The following is a 20472-nucleotide window of genomic DNA, read 5'->3' on the forward strand; positions in this document are numbered from 1 at the left end:
GAGTAAACAGTAATCTCTTTTCTGAGAATAAATGTAGATACTATGAAACCATTGAAAATGGAAAGCCTTGATATTAATGTTGTTCTGTTGTTATTCTTATGAAGTGAGAGAAGAGGTTACTGTATAGGTCGAGGAGGTGTAGATCACGATCACATGTTTGGTACATTTACATACCAGGATTGAGCCGAATAAACTCCGAGCCACAATCATTAATTGATTATTAGATAACGAAACCACCAGAAATCTGTTCAGTAGAGAATCAAGGGTTTCCAGTTTATCATCACAAAAAGCCATTTACCAATTCCGTTAGAGCGAGTCTCATGAAGATTGACTCAAAAAGCCTAGGAACCAAACAGGTTCATTTTTACCATGACCGTAAGCGCCTGTATAGACTAATATCTCAGGCACCGTGTCGCACGGAAAATGGTATCACAACACGTTCCTGAAGTACATGGTTGTCACATTTCACTGCCTACATAAGATTACTCCATGTCAGCTCATTCATTGTCGTTGGCAAACTTACCTCACTAATAAATCATTCGCAGTCAATTTATCTTCTTTGTCAACACATCAACCTTATCGAGCCATTTCTTGCTTATCAAGCTCTCTATCCTCAAGGGATCGTCCGCCATGACAGATAACCCAGACAAAATGGCTCCCATCATAAACGAAAACAAGTCTCTGCAAGATTATTACCACACAATTGAATCTCGTCTTGGCTATCAAATTGTTCTCGGTGGTACCAGGCACTTTGGCTATTATGAACGCGACAAATACAATCCTTTCCCAATTGGAGCCGCGCTACACAGAATGGAGGATTACCTCGCGAAGACTTTGAGCCTTCCTTCTGGTTCGCGAGTATTGGATGCAGGATGTGGCGTAGGCCATGTTGCTTTGCGCCTCGCAAAAGTTCACTCGCTCGAGATCCAGGGGATCGACGTCATAGACCATCACCTCGAGAAAGCTAGGCGGAACATTGAGAAACAAGGGATGAAGGCAAGAGTTACGGTTGGAAAAATGGACTACCATCACCTTGACGGAATTGCAAGCAACTCGTTGGAAGGTGTGTATACTATGGAAACATTTGTTCATAGCACCTCTCCAGAAACAGTCGCTCGTGAATTTTATCGCGTGTTGAAGCCAGGTGGTCGCGTGGCACTTTTCGAATATGAGCATAGTGACATGAAGTCGGAGCCGAAAGCAAGGGTGGATTCGTGGAGCACAATCAACAAACATTCTGCGATGCCCGCGTTCGATCGATTCACATATGGATCGATTAGCTCAATATTTGCTGATGCTGGCTTTACCAATGTCGTGACCGAAGATATCACTATAAATGTGAAACCGATGGTTCGGTTCTTCTTCGTGTTGGCATATATCCCATATCTATTGGTCTTAGCTTTCGGTCTCCAGAAACATTTTGTAAACACTATGGCAGGGGTAGAGGGGTGGAAATGCCGGAATAGTATCAAGTATGTAGTAGTTAGTGGGGAAAAACCGATGGAAAATGGTTCTGAATTGGACAACAGCGAAAGCAGGAAGTTAAAGTGATAGCAGATATTTCCACTAGGCGACGCACTAGTTTCTGAGCTATCTTTTAACTAAAGAATTAAAACTCTATGATACTTGCTTTATTAGTATCGAATGTATCAACGAATGAGTAAGATTTCAACTATCTTATAGAAATGAGCTTTCTATCTCCCAAGGTGCTAGCTACGAGCGCCATTGCTTAAAAGGAGTCTCCTTAGCCAATCAAAACGTCAGAATTTTGAGAATTCTCATTATTTTGATTTATCTTTTATAAAAATCCTCAATTCTTTAGATCTCTATATAAAATTGTAAAAGTAGATAATAGCAATAAATTAATTAGATAATTCTACATTTTATAATTGTGCGCGGGCTGCTGTCGGCCTGGAGTGGTCCAATACCACGTGCCGCTCAGAGCCCCACGCCAGTTTGACCGTGACAACTTATGTCTAGGTTCCCTCCCAGCTTTCGTATAGTTCCGTATTCGCTTTGAGAAAGCTGATGCCGTAATCAGTCTTTATACGAGAATGTGCTACCTGACTTATAAGTGGGGCAACTCTAAAGCTGTCCACGTATAGCGGGTAGCATGATGCATCTCCCCCTCTCCTGAATATGACTTAGTGTCTCCTAAAAGTGGGATTATCCTAGTATTGCTACTCTCAATTTCTACAGTCCCTGTTAACGATCTCAGCACAAGCATATTTTCAAAGTAACTAACGGTAGACCAAAAGGCCTTGACAAGAACTCAGCGAGTATTACTTGTGACAGCCCTTCAAAAGCCCCACCAAAAGTGGCGATGCAGCGTTTTATTTAGCGTGAAGAGTAATCTACGTCAGAGTTTAGCAGTTCGGATGGTTTTTAACTCTGGTATTTGGAGCGAAAAGCTGTGTAATCCATGATAATTTCAAGCGAAGTAGTCGTGGAGACTTGACAAACAAAGAAACAGGGACATGGGAACTCCGTCAAGTCGTCTTGCCCTAGAGATAATACCATTACCAGCACTATATAGGAGAGAATAAGAAGATTTCTGCTTTCTATCAAAGATTTCAATGCCAACATCTATCATCCCACTCACTCCCTCTACAATGGTATTCAAATTGTACTTCTTGAAGCTCCTTGGCTGCCTTTTGTTCCTGGACTCTGTGAGAGCCGGGTCAAGCGGCGGTCAGGGAGATTCGGATGCTTCCCCCTACTCTCACTCTCCCTCTTGTAGCTACTGGCTTGAGGATATCAAACACCAAGGCATTGCAGCCTTCAATCCAAACCCCCGTGAATTTCACGTCTTTCGCAATGTCAAGGACTTTGGTGCCAAAGGAGACGGCTCTACAGATGATACAGCCGCCATCAATGCTGCCATTAGCAGCGGTAATACTTGTGCCCCTGACTCATGTTTGTCGACCACTGTAAGTTGTTACTTGCTGTAGGCTGTTAGCCTTCTCCTGGGACCTCGTACCTCTGGTTCTAAGATGTTACACGTTCCCGCTGACAATTCAAAGAAAGCCCAGGCATTAGTATACTTCCCAGCGGGCACTTACATGGTAAACTCTACTATTATTCAGAACTATGGGGTCTCTCTACATGGAAACCCCAACTGTTTACCAGTCATCAAGGCACTCCCCGCTTTCCAAAATGCACCGGGGGCAATAGGATTGATTGATGGTAACCCGTCAGTTTTCATTTTCACGAAGAACTTGCGCGCATGAGTTAATGTAGTACAGATCATCTGCTGCGATGGCCGCAAACATATTTTTCAGACAGCTCCGGAATCTTGTCATTGATACAACCTTGGTACCCCCAAGTGTCAACGTTACGGGGATCAACTGGCCATCAGCACAAGCAACTAGTCTTCATAACATAGTCGTCAACATGCCTACCGTTGAGGGAGTCCAGGACATCGGGTTGATGGGAGGTGGTGAGCTTCACTTTGTGCTTTCTCAATCTTGGAATCTGCGGTGTCTCTGCTAACTCACAAGTGCAGGAGGGGAGGTGTTTTACAGCGACCTCGTCTTCAATGGCGGTCATGATGGATTTAAAATCCCTAGTGGCCAAGCGAATCTTCGCAATGTCACCTTCAACGGCTGTGTCACCGGACTCAATCTCCAGACTACTACCACGGTTACGGCTCAGGGAGTTGCCTTCAATGGTTGCTCCACAGCGATTCAAACGTTCATTGCCACCGGAGCAGTCTCTTTGATTGACAGCTCGCTCAAGAATGTTCAGATCGGCATTGCTTCCGACCGTGGGGATCCTCTCTTCCAGTCGTCAGCTGCGGGAAGTTTAATTCTCGAGAACGTAGAGTATCAGAATGTGACCATCCTAGTACGACTGGTCGGTAAAGGCGCAGTGCTCGCAGGCGGGACTGGCACGATCTTGGGATGGGGACAAGGTAACAAGCTACAGGATAACATCGCCTCCAACTTTTCAGGATCGTTAAGTCCAATGAAGCGACCAAGTGGGCTCCTCCAGCCTGGATCTCAGAAATGGTACTCCCAGGCCAAACCTGGATATGAAAGCCTTGCCGTCAAATCATTCATCAGCGCTCGGTCTGCTGGTGCAAGGGGGGATGGACTAACGGATGATACAGCGGCTCTTCAAGCAGCTATTTTCGCCTCTGTTGCACAGTCGAAAGTTCTCTTTCTCGACCACGGAAGCTACAAGGTTACGAAAACACTTTACATCCCTGGTAACACGAAGATTGTTGGCGAGGCCTTCCCAAACATCTTCGCTGCCGGGGAATACTTCAAGTTTCTTGATCACCCACAGCCTCTGCTTCAAGTTGGCCAACCCGGTGAGCGCGGAGCAACTGAACTTGTCGACTTTGTCCTAGGTACCCAAGGCGGCACTGCTGGTGCAATTCTCATCCAGCACAATCTCGCCTCTTCCACTTCAGGAGTCGGTGGCTACTGGGACGTACATACTCGCGTCGGTGGCTGGGAAGGCTCAGAGCTGCAGGTTACACAGTGCCCCACGACGCCAGGAGTGAAGAAGCCGCCCGTTGATGCCAACTGCGTGGCCGCATTCATGTCGATGCACATTACCAAGAGCGCTACTGGAGCGTACCTGGAAAACTGCTGGCACTGGGCTGCAGACCACGACATCGACGATCGCAATCTCACCCAGATTCAGATCTTTACTGGAAGAGGCATACTGGTCGAGAGTGTGGCTGGGAACAACTGGCTCATCAACACACCCTCGGAGCACCACTCCAAGTACCAGTATAACTTCGCCAACACCAAGAATATCTTCATGTCAATGGCACAGTCAGAAGAGCCGTACTACCAGCCAAATCCAGTTGCCTCTTATCCTTACCCCTATAAGAAGCAATTGAGTGACCCTTTTTTTTCTGGGCCTTTTAACGGCACCAATGGTGCTTCTCGGCAAGTCGCTTGGGCGCAAATCATGACCAACTCAAACGACATTGTAGTGTATGGATCTTCTTATTTTACATATTTTCACAATTGGAGCAGTGGTACGTAACACTTTTCATCCTGTCCCTTTCTCGATCACCAAGGACACTTAAGTCCCTATGACCAACTCTTTACTTACTAATTCCTTCAGACTGTACAACTTCTTCAACATGCGCCGAGGTTTTATTTAACATTGACACCAATTGTACTGGCATTACAGTCTATGGCTTTACAATTGACGCAACCCAATACCTGGTGAATCGAGGAGGTGTCAATCTGGCACCCTCTGCCAAAAATTTACTGTTTGCTTCCTTTAGTCAAATTGCTTTCTTTAAACAAGAATAAACTTTATTGTTTACATGTCAAAATACTTTGAAATTTCACGTAATGGTTTCTTACCAATTGAACAATAGAAAGATAAATTCTAATATCAAGCGGTCAAACAACGAATAGTTTGCGAGTTTCGAAAGTTAGAAAGTGTCCCGCTAGTTCATTCACTCACTGGTCGCCGTGGTGGGGACTGTGGTATGGTCCGTATGGATGAGGAAGTCTGTTCATGTAATTCTACCAGGGCTGCTACACTTCAAGCTCCACCTCAACTTGGATGAGTTAGAATTAGGGGACGCAACTATAGATATTTCCAGTAGACAGAAGTCATTTTTTTCTATTGAGGGCAGTCTCCAAACCTTTGATGTTCACTTTTTTCGGCCAGATATATATATATAGTGTGACTATTGAAAGAAACCCAGTTGAGGAAGAGCGCCCTTGAGAATAAGCAGCCGTTTGCATCGTCAGCTACCTCATTACTCACTACAATTGATTTTTTCATGTATACGGTTTTAAGAATAACTAATTCTTAATAGTTCTTAGTCAAATGATTGGACTGACAGGGCCAGGTGAGTATGTGTCTATCCTAACCAATCAATTATATTTGGAAGTTATATTGTAGCAGATATCTCACACAAATTATCCTTCAACCTATTACACTGGTCGCTAGAGTCTGATTCGAGAAAGATAGCCTTCTCACTGCTGCTACATACCACTCTCAAGGGTCTTAGATGAAATAGGTTATTTCTTACCTCTTATCCTATATAGAAATTAAACAAAGCATCAGAAATCCACTTTTATACTCTATGTCTCAAAATTGTCAAACGAGTTTATATATATTTACTCAAGAACTTCAATCTTTCAATCTAAAGACTTTTCTAGAAGACTAAGAGTTTAAAATATAGTGTTTATAGATACAATCAGAGAAATTTAGGCCTAGCAAGCAGAAAATGAAGTTCTAATTCTAAGTTTGTATTTATTGTAAAGATTAGAGAAGTTGAAGAAGCTAGAGACAAAGAGGGTAATAAAGAAGAAACCAATCGGTTTGATTACTCTTTAGATTGTGTTCAAACTGAGTAGTTATTTAATAATCAATCGGTGATTTCAATAGTCCGGAAAATCGCTTAATTAGGGTGTTCAGGATAAGGGTGCTTTAATTTACATCTAGCGAGGATTATAGTCTTCTTTTCAGATTTTCTACTTAGGCTTAATCACATAATTAAAACGCTTATTCACTATCTTCTGCTTTTTGTCTATAGACGCTAGAGAGAGAATGATAATAGCTTAAATAATACTTAAGAGGTCTTGTTAACCTAACCTATGATTGATTTTCAATAGCAAGGCGTTGAATTTTTTTTTTTGAAATAATAAGCTCTTTATAGTATATATATAATGTTATAGATTGAGGATTATTATTCGATCTTAGCAGGAGCAATCAGATCTTCTATCGTTTTTACAAGTTTCTTTATAACCTTGTTAACATTTAAACATATCTATACGAGCCTAAGTCGTAAACGAGCAAGATCGATTGAGGCCTTAAGAGCGTGATCGATAACTGTAACGCAAAGTAGAGACTAGTCTACGTCAAGGGAAAACCACAGTAAAATGATTCTGGTCCGTAATTGTATCGCTAAGCACTTGCTCAGGATTAAAAGTCTACAGCTCGACTATATCAAAACGGAAAAAGATATAACCTGGTATCGTCAATATCCACCCAGCCTGAGCAAGCCAATTTCGCCAAAACATTTGTATCCTCATTCAAAAACGCGATAACGAGGCGCCGTCGCATGTCAAAAGCAACTTCTACCAATATAGAGCTTAATAGCTTTAAAGTATATAGATAACTCGCGTAAAACTAGTCGCTTCAAGCGCTCTTTCTTGAGTCTGACAGCTTTGCTTTCTTCCTCAACTATCAATCCGAGAAGTAATGATTTTGCAGCATCAGGTGATATTTTATACTGTTTGATTAGTACTCTCACTCCGTTCCTGATTCGATCTGTAGTCTGATTTTTCTTAGTATTCCAGCTAAAATAGTCATTTGTTAAGTCAAGTATGTTTCCCATCGTAAAGTCATATTGCTGTATTGATTTATAATCAGCATGACTAAGCGTAATTCCCATTCCCCAACGAATGAAGTAAGATAATATCCTGCGGCAGCGTGTAGTATTAGAAGATATTCTTGTAAAGATCGAGTTTTTCAAGTACTTGCTAATAGCCGCAGTTTGCAACTCTATAAGGCATATACTCCTCCATTCGATCAAAGTCGTCGTCTCGACTATCAAAAGTCATAAGATAATCCTATAGAGTTTCGATTATTCTAGGCGCCTTCTCTGAATCTAAGTCGATTGCTTTACGCAATACAGTCGCTAGTGCGCTTTGTCGTATGTTCTTTAAAGTGAAATCTGAAGGCTATACGTCGATTCTCAGTACTTCGATAAGTATATTATGTTCTCTATATGCCTACGCATTCTTTAGTGAACGACCTTATTACTCAATATATAATCCCAGCTTACTACGCTATGATCTAGTTCTTCTATTACATCTTATCAAATATTAGGATTTTTCTCATCTATGTTTATTCATGATTAGGTGTAACGTACTATCATGTATTCACATGACCTCGATTATACTAGCAAGCAGAACCAGTCTTTCGACTTCGGTAGAGCAATAATATATCGAAAATGAATCTCCATAGGCATTAGAGTATCGAATTAGCGCGCGACGTCTCTCTCGAGAGTTAGACTGGGAAGCCTCTTGAGCAATCGCCGATAAAGTACTTTTAACATCCGTAGTACTAACACTTATAGTAGCGGGATAGCGAGAGAAAAAGCCGGGAACTTTTTTAGTATCGATAACCTGATATATAGAATAAATCTCTATGACTTGTATATTAGAGCTGTATATATTAAACGGGTTATGAAGTCAAATATATCGTAAGGCTATTAGTTTTGAAAATTAAGATAGGGTGATGGCCCTATATTTATTTATTCTTTCTTGGCTGTGATTAGTGGAGAAACTAGGGGTTTCTCAGCCCTTGATTTATCGTATAAAAGGAATAGATTAGTAATTGCTAGAAAAGCAATGGCCGATAAGGTGGGATAATATAATATAACGCAGGGCTACGCCAAGCAAATAAATCAATTATTTTATTAGTATACAACGAGTGAATAGGTTGACTCAAATTATACTATAATACCTACCTAGGTAGTTATAATGAATTCGTAGCGTACTTGCATAGATGCCTTAGGCATCCACATCCTTTATAGTCGGTGTCCCTTCGCCTCCTTCTATTCTCTTTGAAGAACATTACAAATCTTGCCTAGCACGTACCTTATCTCATCTTTACTCCACCGATTTCGATTTTGATCCGTGTCCCGACCTCTCAATAGTCCCAGCATTTCTCTTATTAAATCTTCTCACTCACTCCTCACCCAAGCGCTTCACCCTCCAGGCTCTTCACGCCGCATACCTCTCCTCTTCGTCTCCATCTTCCTCTTTCGATTCTGACCCATGACCTAACCCCTCACTAATAGTCGGCTCTCATAAACGGCCGACTAGTTTCTAGTCGGGGAAAGCGAATGTCCCCGGAAAGCGAATGTCCCCGGAAAGCGAATGTCCCCGTGAGATTTTGGGTATAGATTTTGTGATTTTTACTGAAAAATATTTCAATTTTATGAATAATACTATGAATTTTGAAGCAATTCAAAAAAATCTAATATCATTAGAAAGCTATAATCTTATTGAATACAATCATATAAAAAGTTCAAAAATTATTCAAAAATTGAAGGTTGTGTACTAAAAATAAAACTAGATTTCTAATAAAATTGAATGATTTTGGTGTATTTCGTACCCAAAATCTCACGGGGACATTCGCTTTCCGGGGACATTCGCTTTCCCCGACTAGGAACTAGTCGGCCGTTTATGAGAGCCGACTATTAGTCTTATTAATCTCCATACTCAATCTATTCACCACTTCTTCGCCAACCTTCACCTTCCAGGCTCTCCACGCCGCATACCTCTCCTCATCCGTAACATCATCACGGCCCCCAAGAGCCTGCTCATAATAAGCATCCAAGTCTTGTAAACTTTTCCAAGTTCGGTGCAACCAGCTCAAGCTCGGGGCCTTGTTCGCCTTCCGAAATTTTATACTTTCCTCGCCATGCGATTCTTTCAACCTTTGCAGTACATCTCTGGCCAGTTCCTCTGCTTTCTCCCTTTTCCCAAGACACCTCAACATCTTGGCATAACTTATCTGTGCATTAAGTAAAAGAATATTATCGCCCTTCAGACTCTCTGTACACATGAGGTAAAGTTTTTTGAAAACTTGTTCAGCCTCATCGAATTTAATCAAGTCCTGAAAAGCCCTGGCAACCAAAAACATTGCACCAAGGAGATCGGAAAAATATTGTCCAGGTGATTGCTCTACCAGCTTCAATACATGATGACTTAAAGCCAGGCGATCTTCACATCTATGCAGATTTTGAAGTATGGGTTCCAGGTTGAACAATAAACTGACGACGTAGCAGTCGAGAATGGCCCGGCTATTCATGAAGCTTAAGATTTCTGTGCACACCCTATTTGCTTCTTCTGTCTGGGTCGTTTTTTCCAGAAGTTCTGCTAACTTAATCTTGCTTTCCAAAGTCGTAGCATGGGCTTCTCCTGAGAGTTTCACCTGCAGGTCAATCACCTTCCTATACAACTGTTCTGCTTCATCAGTGATGCCGAGTTCCATGAGTATGTTCGCCAGGTCAGACATAGATTTTAAGAGTATGGGATCGTCATCGCTTCTATTCTCTTTGTTGTACTCAAGAACTTTACGCTGTAGCCTCAAGGCTCTTTCCTATGATTAGATATATTCAGCCGGTTTTCATCTCGGTTTAGAGAAAAAAAGATTCTGATACCTGGAGAAAATTGAAGCATAGGATTTGAGAATCTCATTCTGGCGCTGCTGCCACATACGCCGCATTTAGCTAAAGATTAACATAAAAAGCAGTAACTTACAAGCTCGCCAAATTCTTTGAGTCTTCGACTAAGTAACTCTATACTATGAACAGTTCGCTTATCTCCTTCTCCATGAATTCTCAAGTGTAGTGTGTAAAGCTGTTCACAGATTGACAATGCTTCTTCTTTCATGTCTATTTCGCTCAACAAATCTTGTATTTTCTCCTTGACAGTGAATGAACTCTGCCAAGTGTCTTCCCAGTGAAATTTCTTTTGTCGCTCAAACAAGCGTCCACCTATGGCTTTTGCTTTCTCAGAATAATTCATCAAACCAAGGTCTCTGCAAATTAAATATTCACTCAAGTAGAAACCTTCATACATAGATCGCTTGTTCGAGGACTCATCATAGGAATCTTCGACGACATTTGGTGTAGTAATATATCCGATGTTCTCTTCATGTGCATTGAGATGAATGAGATCCATATCCCAGGGCTCTTCTTTTGCCTGACCGGCAATCATTTCAGCTACCAAGACGGTGTACTCCTCACAGAGTGCTTCTTTGGTTCGAAGCCTAATCCAATCCTTGACCAGAGGATGAAGAGATACATGGTATTCGCCATCGGTAGAAGCATAAAAGCTTTGTATGAGAGACAGCGTTTCTAAAATTTGCAATGCATCGGCAAATGCATCTCTATCCCACACGCCCGCTTCTCTCTGGCAGAAGGCAAAACCTGGATATTTATAACTCCACCAAAATCCACGACTCAAATATGTAGAGAAAAGCTCCTCGGAGATATCACGAGGATCAAAGAATGCAAGAATTGTCAGGAGTTGCTCGAGGTCTGTCGAATTATGTTGAGCTTTGAGTTCGTCAAAGGACAGCTCCCAGGTGGTAAATACATTGAAGGCCGTTTCTTTTTCAAATTCGCTCAAAAGCTTCGTGTATTTGTTCATAGGGATCTTGTACTTCAAAATTGCTTCCCGGCGTCGAGAGTAATGGGATTCAAAGGCTGAAAAATCAAGCTTCAAATTTTTGATATATGTCGCAGCTTGAGCAACAGCTAGCGCATGATATCCAAGCCTCTTCACAATATTCAGTCCATTCATTTTGTTGACTTCATTTTCTTCTGTGCCGCTCTGTCGATACAAGAGCTGCAGAGCTTCTTTGTCGGGCAGACCTAACAACTCAATGGCTGCGGCGGTGTCTTCCACTAAGGCGTCAACATCCTTGTGCCTTGTAGTAACTAAAACTGATCCGTGGATACTATGGGGTGTGTAATCTTCAAGAGAAAATGAATCAGGCGTATCGTAATTGTCAAAAATGATCAGCCACCGGAAGTCCCACTTGCGAATGGTAGTTTTGACAAATTCTAATTTCGTGTCACTACTGTCATAATCATCTCCAGGCCCCCTGATCTTAGCACAGATTGTTTCAAAACTCCGGATAGCCGAACTCTCAGAGCTCGCATCGACCCAGAACACGGCCTTGAATTTGTTTCTCGATATATGGCAGTATTCAAGCGCGATTTGTGTCTTACCTTGTCCTCCTAAGCCGCGCAAAACCACGATCCCTGCCTTTGAAGAAGAGCTTCTCGAATGCGCAGAGTCAATCCTTGCTAACACCTCTCCTCGGCCTATGAAATGAGGGATCTTGCGACCTGTGGGAACCTCGAAGTAAGAGGGAAGTATTTTTAAGGATTGAATGGAGACGAGAGGATTTATGTGCTCATATAACTTTCGTAATACTCTCGAATCCTGAAGACTGACCCATCTGTAGCAATTTTCGTCTTCGGAAGTGACTTCGGTCAAAAGTTTGCTCCCTGGTGATTAAAGCAATTAGCAGATTGAATCTGGTCTGAAATGTAAACACACGTCCGTAACGACTTTGCTAGATCTCCAAAGGACTGATACACTTTTTTTTTTATAAAAGTGGATTGAACTCACAATCATCCAACTTGGGTAAATTACGCATTAACCTTTTAAGCGTAGAATAAGAAAGGTAGCATGCTGCTGTCGCTTGAAACTTGAGAATACAAGTATACAGCTTGATGACCCTCAACTCAAGTTGTATATCAAGATCTCCTGCGACGGCAGTGTTCAGATAAACACTCTCTACTTCGGTGTATCGAGCTATGATATCTGATAGCTTTTCTAATCCCTCGAGAAGTGCTTCGTTTTGTTCGAAATCATTTGAAACAAGCTTAATTCTATCGTCAGTGACCAATCAAACAATCGAACTAAACCGAAAGAAAATTCTTCTTGGTTAGTATGTAAGAAAGATGCAACTTCGCTTCTTATAAATATCTGAAATGGTCTAAATGTGTCCGTATTTGTAACATGAACACCTGAATGCTCAGGTCACTGCATGCTGCAAACTTAGAATGTAGCGCCGAAGATGACATTTGCTGTCGTAAATGTTGATAAACTGCCGACTTACACTAAGTAAAAAGGATACACCAGCCCAAGGCAAACCGGCATGTATTGGATCAATACTCGCAAGAGCTGCCCCGAATTCTTTGACCTTCTTAAAAGCCTCCATAATTCTTTTCACCTGATCCTTGACTTTGAGCGATTTTCCAGAGATCTTGATGGTCCATTGCTTTGATTCCAGAATTTCCTGTTTCTTTTGAACCATGGTCGCCATTTGCTCGTGTTTGTCTAAAGCAGTAGGAATAGTATCGAGAAGTAATGCTTCGTAGGTTTCCATCAGATCAGGACTATTCTTCAATAAGGACGTATACGCCCGACTCCAAAGTGTTTCTCCAGATTTTGAGGTCGGCGTCTGGCTGATTGGGGTGGGCGTTGTGGATCGTGGAGAAAACCGATACAAAGGTTGTGGTGTACTATCGAGGGTTGTGGATATCAACCTAGCGATGGTTCGTTTGGGGGTTTCCTGGAGATCAAATTAGTACAGCAAGATAGTTTTGATAGAAAACTGCATACTATCTTTGGAGCAGGCTCGCCATTGCCAATCGAATCATTGGTTTGTTTTTGCCCTGTTCCTCTCCACAGGCCCTTGAGAAATCGGCGTTTGGAATCCATGATGAAGGTGCTTTTTGAGGCCGAATGCTATTTTGGACGGCCCAAGTTTATGCAGGCCGTTAAGCTACTTTGGCGGATCTTGAAGTTGTTTTGAATGATGTTAGATCAGAGTGCTGACGGATGGTCAACACAATCTTTGGGCTAGCGGGCTCGAGGCGGGGTAGATATACCTAGTAGATATATTCTAGCTTATTGGTTCTATGCAGCCTCAAAACCTGTGATTCAGCCAATTCTGCATGTGACTCCCTCTCAAATCCACGGCCCCATGTCATTTCTCAATATCAAATTATCCTCCCCCATTGTAGTTGTTAACCAAATCGGTCGCGCCTTATCAAGACGAAAAAAATCGCAACACCAAATGAGCTTGAATCAAAAACCCTTCGAAAACATCTTTGTTAGCTCGCATGATAATTATTAAGCGCTAATAATCACACACCCTTAGGCACCTTAAAGAACTAATAGCATCGAGACTCTTACGCGGTATGACGTCTTTTAGGAACAAATAGTAACAAATTTCGATTGTTTATAATACATATCGTATATAATAGATTATATAATTATATAATCGCATAGTTACAAAATCTAGATATTTAATGAGTTTATAAAATTATTTACTAAAAGTAAAAGAATAAATAAAAACATTTTTTAGAATATCTAAAAAAAAATTAAGATTAAAATAAGTTTTCTAAAAGAGCGGAAACCATAACTATTTATACAATTTCCCGATAGTAACTAAAAATTGTTAATATTATCTCTTATTTCAAAAGCTTAGGGTTAGGGTCAGTGCCGTTGATTCTTTTGGTCGGAAACCTCGTTCCAACTTGGTACTCTGCCGTCTAGTCGTGTTCTGTTTTCTGCTCATGTAATGAAGAAAAGCATTCAGCCCCCCAGTCTATCATTACTTTTTTATCAAGATCATAAAGCTTCGCTTTTGTAATTGAATAACTTTCAAAGCAAGATATTCTCGAGCCAATAAAGAATAAACTACTAAATTCCGTAGTATTCAAATTTCTGTTTTGGCTCACTTCTAAGCGCCTATGTATCAATATAACCTCTGAGCTAACCAATCAAACAACGACCCTGTTCGTAGTGGGGGTGTTCAGAATGCAACCACCAGGTGAACCTCTACGTAACCGAAAAAAGCGGCGGAAATTCACCACCATTCAAAAGAACTTTAACTACTAAAACTCATCTTGATATAATATTAAATAATAAAAACATCTATTGTCAACATGAAGAAGACTCAAATTTTCATATGCTTTTTTCAAATTTCAATATTTAATATGAAATGAATTTATAATCTATTAAAAAAGACCTTTGAAAGGGTACTCAATTTCCGCCGCTTTTTTCGGTTACGTAGAGGCAACCCTACCAAATGCACGGCAATCTCAGCTAAAACACGTCTTCCAGCACTTTCACATCATGAACATTATTCATCACTCCACTCGTCATTATGCTTGATCCTCTAACCTCGATCTCGCTCGCAAGTGCCATTGTCCAATTTATCGATTTTGGGTCCAAGCTGGTGGCGGATGGCCGTGAGATCTACGAGAATGGCACATTAACCTACCATCAAGAACTGGATCTGATTACTAAAGATCTCCAAACCCTTACTGAAGAAATAGAGTTGCGTTTAGTGCCCGCGACAACGATCTTGGCAGATGAATTAGCTTTGCGAGAACTAGCCATCAAGGCCAAAGAGCTAGCAGACCAACTACTTACTGTTTTGGACACAGTAAAGTCTACAGACGGCCAAAGTGTACTTCAAAGTTTCCGGCTGGCACTTCGCAACGCAAGAAAAAAAGGGAAGATTCAAGACACCGAGAAAAGATTGAATAAATTGCGAAAGCAAATCAATACTCGTATGATTACAATATTAAGGTAGGGCATACATATATCGCACACATCTTTTGAGACTACTGCTGATGATTCATATAAGCCACAAGCAATTAGGCGTTTTTGGGGCCGTGACGAATGTGTTAGAAGAGATCCGACGAAATGACATGAATATCGATAACAAAATCGAGAGGCTACGAACAGACTTATTAAGATCGTTGGAAACAAAACTCTATGCTGGAACGAATGACACGATTCCAAAGCAATGCGATAAACTTGTCTCCGAAGCACAACGGGTCACGACTTCATACGAAGTGCTGCGAAGTTTACATTTCAAAACTATTAAAGATCGCGAGGCTAGAATTAAAAGTGCACACAACCATACTTTCGATTGGATATTTGATGATTCCGATACCGTTACAGGGCACCAGACGCAGTTCCAAGATTGGCTACGAAATGGAAACGGAATATACTGGATCTCTGGAAAAGCAGGGTGTGGAAAATCAACACTCATGAAGTATTTGTGCAGCGATGCGCGCACGAAAGATCATTTGAAGATCTGGACTGGGACCTCAAATATCTTCATCGCTAGTTACTTTTTCTGGGGTAGTGGGAACAAAATGCAGAAATCACAGCTAGGTCTTTTGCAATCGTTATTGTATCAGATAATCAATCAATATCCCGAAATCATCTCCAGAGTTTGTCCCTCTCGCTGGACTGTGGTTAGAAAACATGAGGACGAATCTGATCTGTGGAGTTTACCAGAGCTCTCGGAAACATTCGACCGTATCGTAACAGAAGAGCATGCTTGGTCGACGCGCTTTTGCTTTTTTGTGGATGGTCTGGATGAATACGACACACAATATGGAGAATATACGGATCTTATCAAAATTCTTCGAAGCCTAGCTACATCCTCTGTTATTAAATTGTGTGTTTCTAGTCGACCTTGGAATGTGTTTCTTGAAGCCTTCGATGATGGTGATATACCGAAGCTTGTTGTACAGGAATATACCAAGCCAGACATCGAGCTCTACGTCAAGAATCGGTTGGAAGACGATGTTCGATTTGTTCGCCTATCGAAAAAAGACAATCAGTATCAGCAACTCGTGCAAGGAATTGTGGAAAAAGCAAATGGTGTTTTTCTCTGGGTCTATCTTGTTGTCAACTCACTCCTGAGGGGGTTCACAGACGACAATGACATATCAACCTTGCGTGGCCGACTCGAGCATTTACCTGCGGACCTTGGGGATTATTTTCGACAGATGCTTGAAACCATCGAAGATGTGTATCGCGTACAAACTGCCCAAATATTTCAGATTGCTGTTATATCATCATACCCTTTACCTCTTCTATTGTTTAATTTTCTGGCTCAAGTGACAGACGCCCCACACTCCAAAATCGACAACAAAACGCAGGTTCAGAGATTTACTTCACAAGATATTATTACTGTGACAGAGAAGATGAAGACATATATCAATGCCCGATGCAAAGACCTTCTTGAGATATATGTAGATAACGATCCTGAGGAAGCGAGTTGTCTACGAAACAAAGTTGGGTTCCTACACCGCACAGCCAAAGATTTTCTCATGACGAAGGATATACAAGAAGTGCTAGAATCCCGGCTGCCATCAAAATTTGATGCAAGAATTACTTTGTGTAATCTCTATCTCCGGCAACTGGAGTCGCTCCCTTTGAAGGAAGATCATGGAAGTTGGCTACTGACAAGAATATCCACCATGACACGAGAACTTGTATACTACCTTTTTGAAGCTGAAAGAATCAATGGCGTAGCCGAAGTACTTTTATTAGACGAGCTTCATCAAACACTTTCTACCCGCGCCCAGGAACTGCATAGGTTGCCCCAGGCTGCGTTCAAAAATCATATTTTAGCACATTACAACACGACGACGTTTGCCAAATTAATCATCGAAGGACAATTGGTCTTGTATCTCGAACATCTGGTTCGCAGAGAAACGTGGCTACTTGGCTCCGAACCTCTTCTCAATTACACATTGCTCAATTTTGGAAAAGTGCCCCCACAACGCTTGCACTACGAGGCTGATGTGACGGTCGCCATGGTTCGCATACTCTTGGAGCGGGGAGTAAAACCCGACGAGGCAACGTGGTGGGAGTTCTTGGTCTCGTTTGACAAGATTTCCAGACCGGCGTATCGCGACCATCTCGACGAAGTCTTTGACATTTCGAAAATGCTTCTGGAACACGGCGCGGACCCAGACTACGAATTCGACATGCAAGAAGGAGAGTGCACAAGGTACGCGAGAGGAAAGGGCGGGAGACGCCGCAAAGTTACAGAACTCCAATGGGTGCGCAAGGTGGCATCCGAGATTCTCGTGAATGGGTTTGGCAAAACACCGCACCTCGAATCGCAAATCATAGAAGTTATTCACAAGAGCAGACTCAAACGTTCAAGCTCAAGGTGGTCTCTTTGGCGACTACTTACTCCGAGATAGAATCAGCCGATGCCGTTTGTATTGACGGTAGCATCATCTCCCTCATGAAAAGAATTATCGACTTGCAATAAATGACATGTCCGTCGGCACTCAGATATCTCGGTCTAGCGGAGGATCTTCAGACTGCATTTCTTATTTTCTCACAAAGTTTATCTTTGAATGTTTCTAAATTTCATTCTAAGAATTATTTGGGGAATCAGTACTAGTGCGCTTCGATATTATCTGCAAATTCAGCAAATACTCCCTCGAGACGCTATCCCGTGAAATTTATCAAGCGCTGATAGGCACCACCCATCTGGTCAGATATCCAATACGATTTTATCGAGAAAAAAACCAAAGTCGAGCTGAACCAAAAATAGCAAAATGCACAACACAAATCAAACCCCTTCAACACTTCAAACTTTCAAAGCTCAAGGTTTTACAACAACTTCATATTCGTATTCAAGCACACTTGCCAAATATAAATAGCAAACTATTTGCGTACTTATATACTGTAGTGATGATGCCATTACTCCAGAAAAAAGTGTGTAGCAATAATTTCTTGGGCGTTTCTGCTCTTCAACATTATCATCATCTGTCCATCATTTTTCCCTGGTTTCCTACCCCAAACTTTCATAAACCCATTCTTCACCCCACTCAACCACAAAATACCACCATCCCCCCGCTCCCCTCCCCCTTACAAAACCCAACCCCAACAATATCTCACACCCCATCACCCTTCCCAAGCAACACCAAATTAGCCACATTCATCGCCGCCATAATTGTCCAAATGACTCCTGCCACCGCCGCCGTAATCCAATGATTTCTCATCTTCGTTCCCTCACCCGTTTCGACCCCCAATCCCGCGCCTTCATGCTCATACACACTTTCCGTCTCCAATGTTGCATCTCCATTTCCCCTCACATTCTCATCATCATTTCCGAACGCAGCTCGTCTTCCCTGACATCTCACCGTCATATATCTATTACGACACGTGAAATAGATAAGCGGTGCCGTAACAAATGGAAGAACAATACTAAGAGCGACTTGACTAGCGTTCAAAGCAGCTGATAGACCTTCACGACCAACAGCTCCGGCAATGATAATACTAGGTGTGATACTCAGACTTCTCGTTATAAGACGTCGTAACCAAGGTCTAATAGTCCAATTTAATGCACCTTCTGAAACCATCTGTCCGGCGATGGTACAAACAATGCCAGCACTCGTACCCGATAATAATAGAGCGAGAGCAAAAATGGTTCCAGCACCTTTCGAAATACTCGACACGAGTAAATCATAAATACCGAAAAGATCAGCCTCTGGAGCCGCAGGGTTATTATAGAGGGCTGATCCGGCTACGATGAGAATCGCGGAATTGACAAAGAGGGCGAAAGTGAAGAGACAAATTGCTAGCTCGGCGTAGGAGTATTTGAGACAAAATTTGATGGCAGGAAGAGAGGGGTAGTATGGTTCCTTGGTACCCAGATCAAAATCTTTTTTGACAATATTATTGTCCTTGTCATAAGCGAGGAGTCGTGGTTGGACAATGCCACTTCCTAGATAGAGACTGTGAGGCATGACCGTTGCTCCTAAAATACCACATGCTTGGTAGAGTCTAATGTGCGTTAGGAGAAATTCAGATGAGTGGAATAACAAGCACTTACCCCTTTTGTTCTACAATTGCTTTGGAAGGCAAGTATCCCTTGAAAACTTCCCCTACCGAAGTATCTTTGATGAGTGACAATTGAATGCAAAAGCAAACAACAACACCCAATACCAACGCCGCCACAAATATTTCAAAATATCTCAATCTCTTCATTTCACCATTTCCAGGATAAAATACAAGAAGAATCAAAACATCAAGAATCGACAAAGCACAACCAGCAACCAAGGGTATCTGAGGTATCAGAAGATTGATAGCAATAGCTGTACCAATCACCTCTGCAATATCTGTAGCAATAATCTATCATTGGTCAGTCAAATCGAAGATGCAAAAAGGGGAGAAAATCTCATACTGCACCCTCAGCCAAAATATACAAGGCATAATTCATCCATTTGGGCAAGAAAGCTCTACAGGCCTCCGCCAAATTCAATCCACTAACAGTACCCAACTTGATACAAAGACTTTGCAAAAAGATGGCAAAGATATTTGACATCAACACAATAAACAACAACTTAAATCGATAAGTTGCACCTGCAGCCACATCCGTCGCATAATTTCCCGGATCAATATATGCCACCGCAACCTATGAGAATCCATTAATATAAATGAAGTCCAATTTTTGACATTGTGAATTTTGATCTTGACATTGGTGGAGAGGTGGCAAATTACGTACCATGAAGCCCGGACCCACGAATTTTGCAAATTTGACCATGACCTGCTTCATTTTCACGAGTTGTTCTCTCGAGACATGGAGACAATTTCTTCCATAGCCTGCTCCCCTTCTACCTCTCGATTGATCTCGGATATTGAGAGTTTCGACAGAAGGTTCAACCACGTGACCACTCTTCCCGTCTCCACCGCCTCTCCCTCCATCCCCACCGCCCCTATCACCCCCAGCCCCCCCTCCAACACCCTTCGCACTCCCCGTCGCCTTCCCATCTCCAGTATCCTCTACTAGATCATGAATTGACTCTACGCCTTCATCCTCCAAACTTCTCCTCAATGCTCTTCCGTTTGCTCGACCGTTCAAATCTTCTCGGGTGGTGAGATCATTTGCCAAGGCGTTTGGATTCTGATTATATCCATCGCTTTCCAAGGGCTCATCTGTTCTCGAAGGACAATTCATGATGATTCGTTTTGACTTTTGGATGTCTTATGTAGTGAGTGCTACTATATCGATGAGACGAATCTCAAATAGTAGTATAGGTAGAGAAGCGATATGCCTTTCCCTTCTTCGTTAAAAAATGTCGCTAGGGATATGCGTCACCTTGTTGTCTGT

General features: G+C 42.0%; 7 protein-coding genes across 7 annotated transcripts; 3 read left to right on the top strand and 4 right to left on the bottom strand.

Annotated features, from left to right (window-relative positions):
• Window positions 1–651: 651 nt before the first annotated feature.
• Window positions 652–1551, top strand: EAE98_005928 (uncharacterized protein; the record flags this gene model as incomplete). Its single annotated transcript, XM_038953550.1, has 1 exon — window positions 652–1551. The coding sequence occupies one exon, from the start codon at window positions 652–654 to the stop codon at window positions 1549–1551; it is 900 nt and encodes a 299-aa protein (XP_038809945.1).
• A 1025-nt stretch (window positions 1552–2576) lies between these two features.
• Window positions 2577–5401, top strand: EAE98_005929 (uncharacterized protein; the record flags this gene model as incomplete). The annotated part of the gene is made up of 5 exons (XM_038953551.1): window positions 2577–2930; window positions 3024–3193; window positions 3246–3439; window positions 3506–4996; window positions 5086–5401. The coding sequence occupies 5 exons, from the start codon at window positions 2577–2579 to the stop codon at window positions 5277–5279; spliced, it is 2403 nt and encodes an 800-aa protein (XP_038809946.1). The 3' UTR covers window positions 5280–5401.
• Window positions 5402–7051: 1650 nt separating this feature from the next.
• EAE98_005930 (uncharacterized protein) lies at window positions 7052–7550 on the bottom strand (the record flags this gene model as incomplete). The annotated part of the gene is made up of 2 exons (XM_038953552.1): window positions 7052–7409; window positions 7507–7550. The coding sequence occupies 2 exons, from the start codon at window positions 7548–7550 to the stop codon at window positions 7052–7054; spliced, it is 402 nt and encodes a 133-aa protein (XP_038809947.1).
• Window positions 7551–7559: 9 nt separating this feature from the next.
• Window positions 7560–8659, bottom strand: EAE98_005931 (uncharacterized protein; the record flags this gene model as incomplete). Its single annotated transcript, XM_038953553.1, has 5 exons — window positions 7560–7670; window positions 7745–7778; window positions 7876–8157; window positions 8492–8548; window positions 8592–8659. 5 exons carry the CDS (start codon window positions 8657–8659, stop codon window positions 7560–7562), a joined length of 552 nt encoding a protein of 183 aa, XP_038809948.1.
• A 330-nt stretch (window positions 8660–8989) lies between these two features.
• On the bottom strand, window positions 8990–13350 carry EAE98_005932 (uncharacterized protein). Its single transcript, XM_038953554.1, has 5 exons — window positions 13146–13350; window positions 12640–13095; window positions 12147–12402; window positions 10263–12022; window positions 8990–10101 (listed from the first exon to the last, which is right to left on the bottom strand). The coding sequence occupies exons 1-5, from the start codon at window positions 13242–13244 to the stop codon at window positions 9181–9183; spliced, it is 3492 nt and encodes a 1163-aa protein (XP_038809949.1). The 5' UTR covers window positions 13245–13350; the 3' UTR covers window positions 8990–9180.
• A 1347-nt stretch (window positions 13351–14697) lies between these two features.
• EAE98_005933 (uncharacterized protein) lies at window positions 14698–17551 on the top strand (the record flags this gene model as incomplete). Its single annotated transcript, XM_038953555.1, has 2 exons — window positions 14698–15125; window positions 15184–17551. The coding sequence occupies 2 exons, from the start codon at window positions 14698–14700 to the stop codon at window positions 17549–17551; spliced, it is 2796 nt and encodes a 931-aa protein (XP_038809950.1).
• A 632-nt stretch (window positions 17552–18183) lies between these two features.
• Window positions 18184–20319, bottom strand: EAE98_005934 (uncharacterized protein; the record flags this gene model as incomplete). The annotated part of the gene is made up of 4 exons (XM_038953556.1): window positions 18184–19145; window positions 19195–19493; window positions 19546–19776; window positions 19867–20319. 4 exons carry the CDS (start codon window positions 20317–20319, stop codon window positions 18254–18256), a joined length of 1875 nt encoding a protein of 624 aa, XP_038809951.1. The 3' UTR covers window positions 18184–18253.
• Window positions 20320–20472: the final 153 nt, after the last annotated feature.

Source organism: Botrytis deweyae (genome assembly GCF_014898535.1).
Source record: "Botrytis deweyae strain B1 chromosome Unknown BDEW_012, whole genome shotgun sequence".
In the NCBI taxonomy this organism is placed as follows: Eukaryota; Fungi; Ascomycota; class Leotiomycetes; order Helotiales; family Sclerotiniaceae; genus Botrytis; species Botrytis deweyae.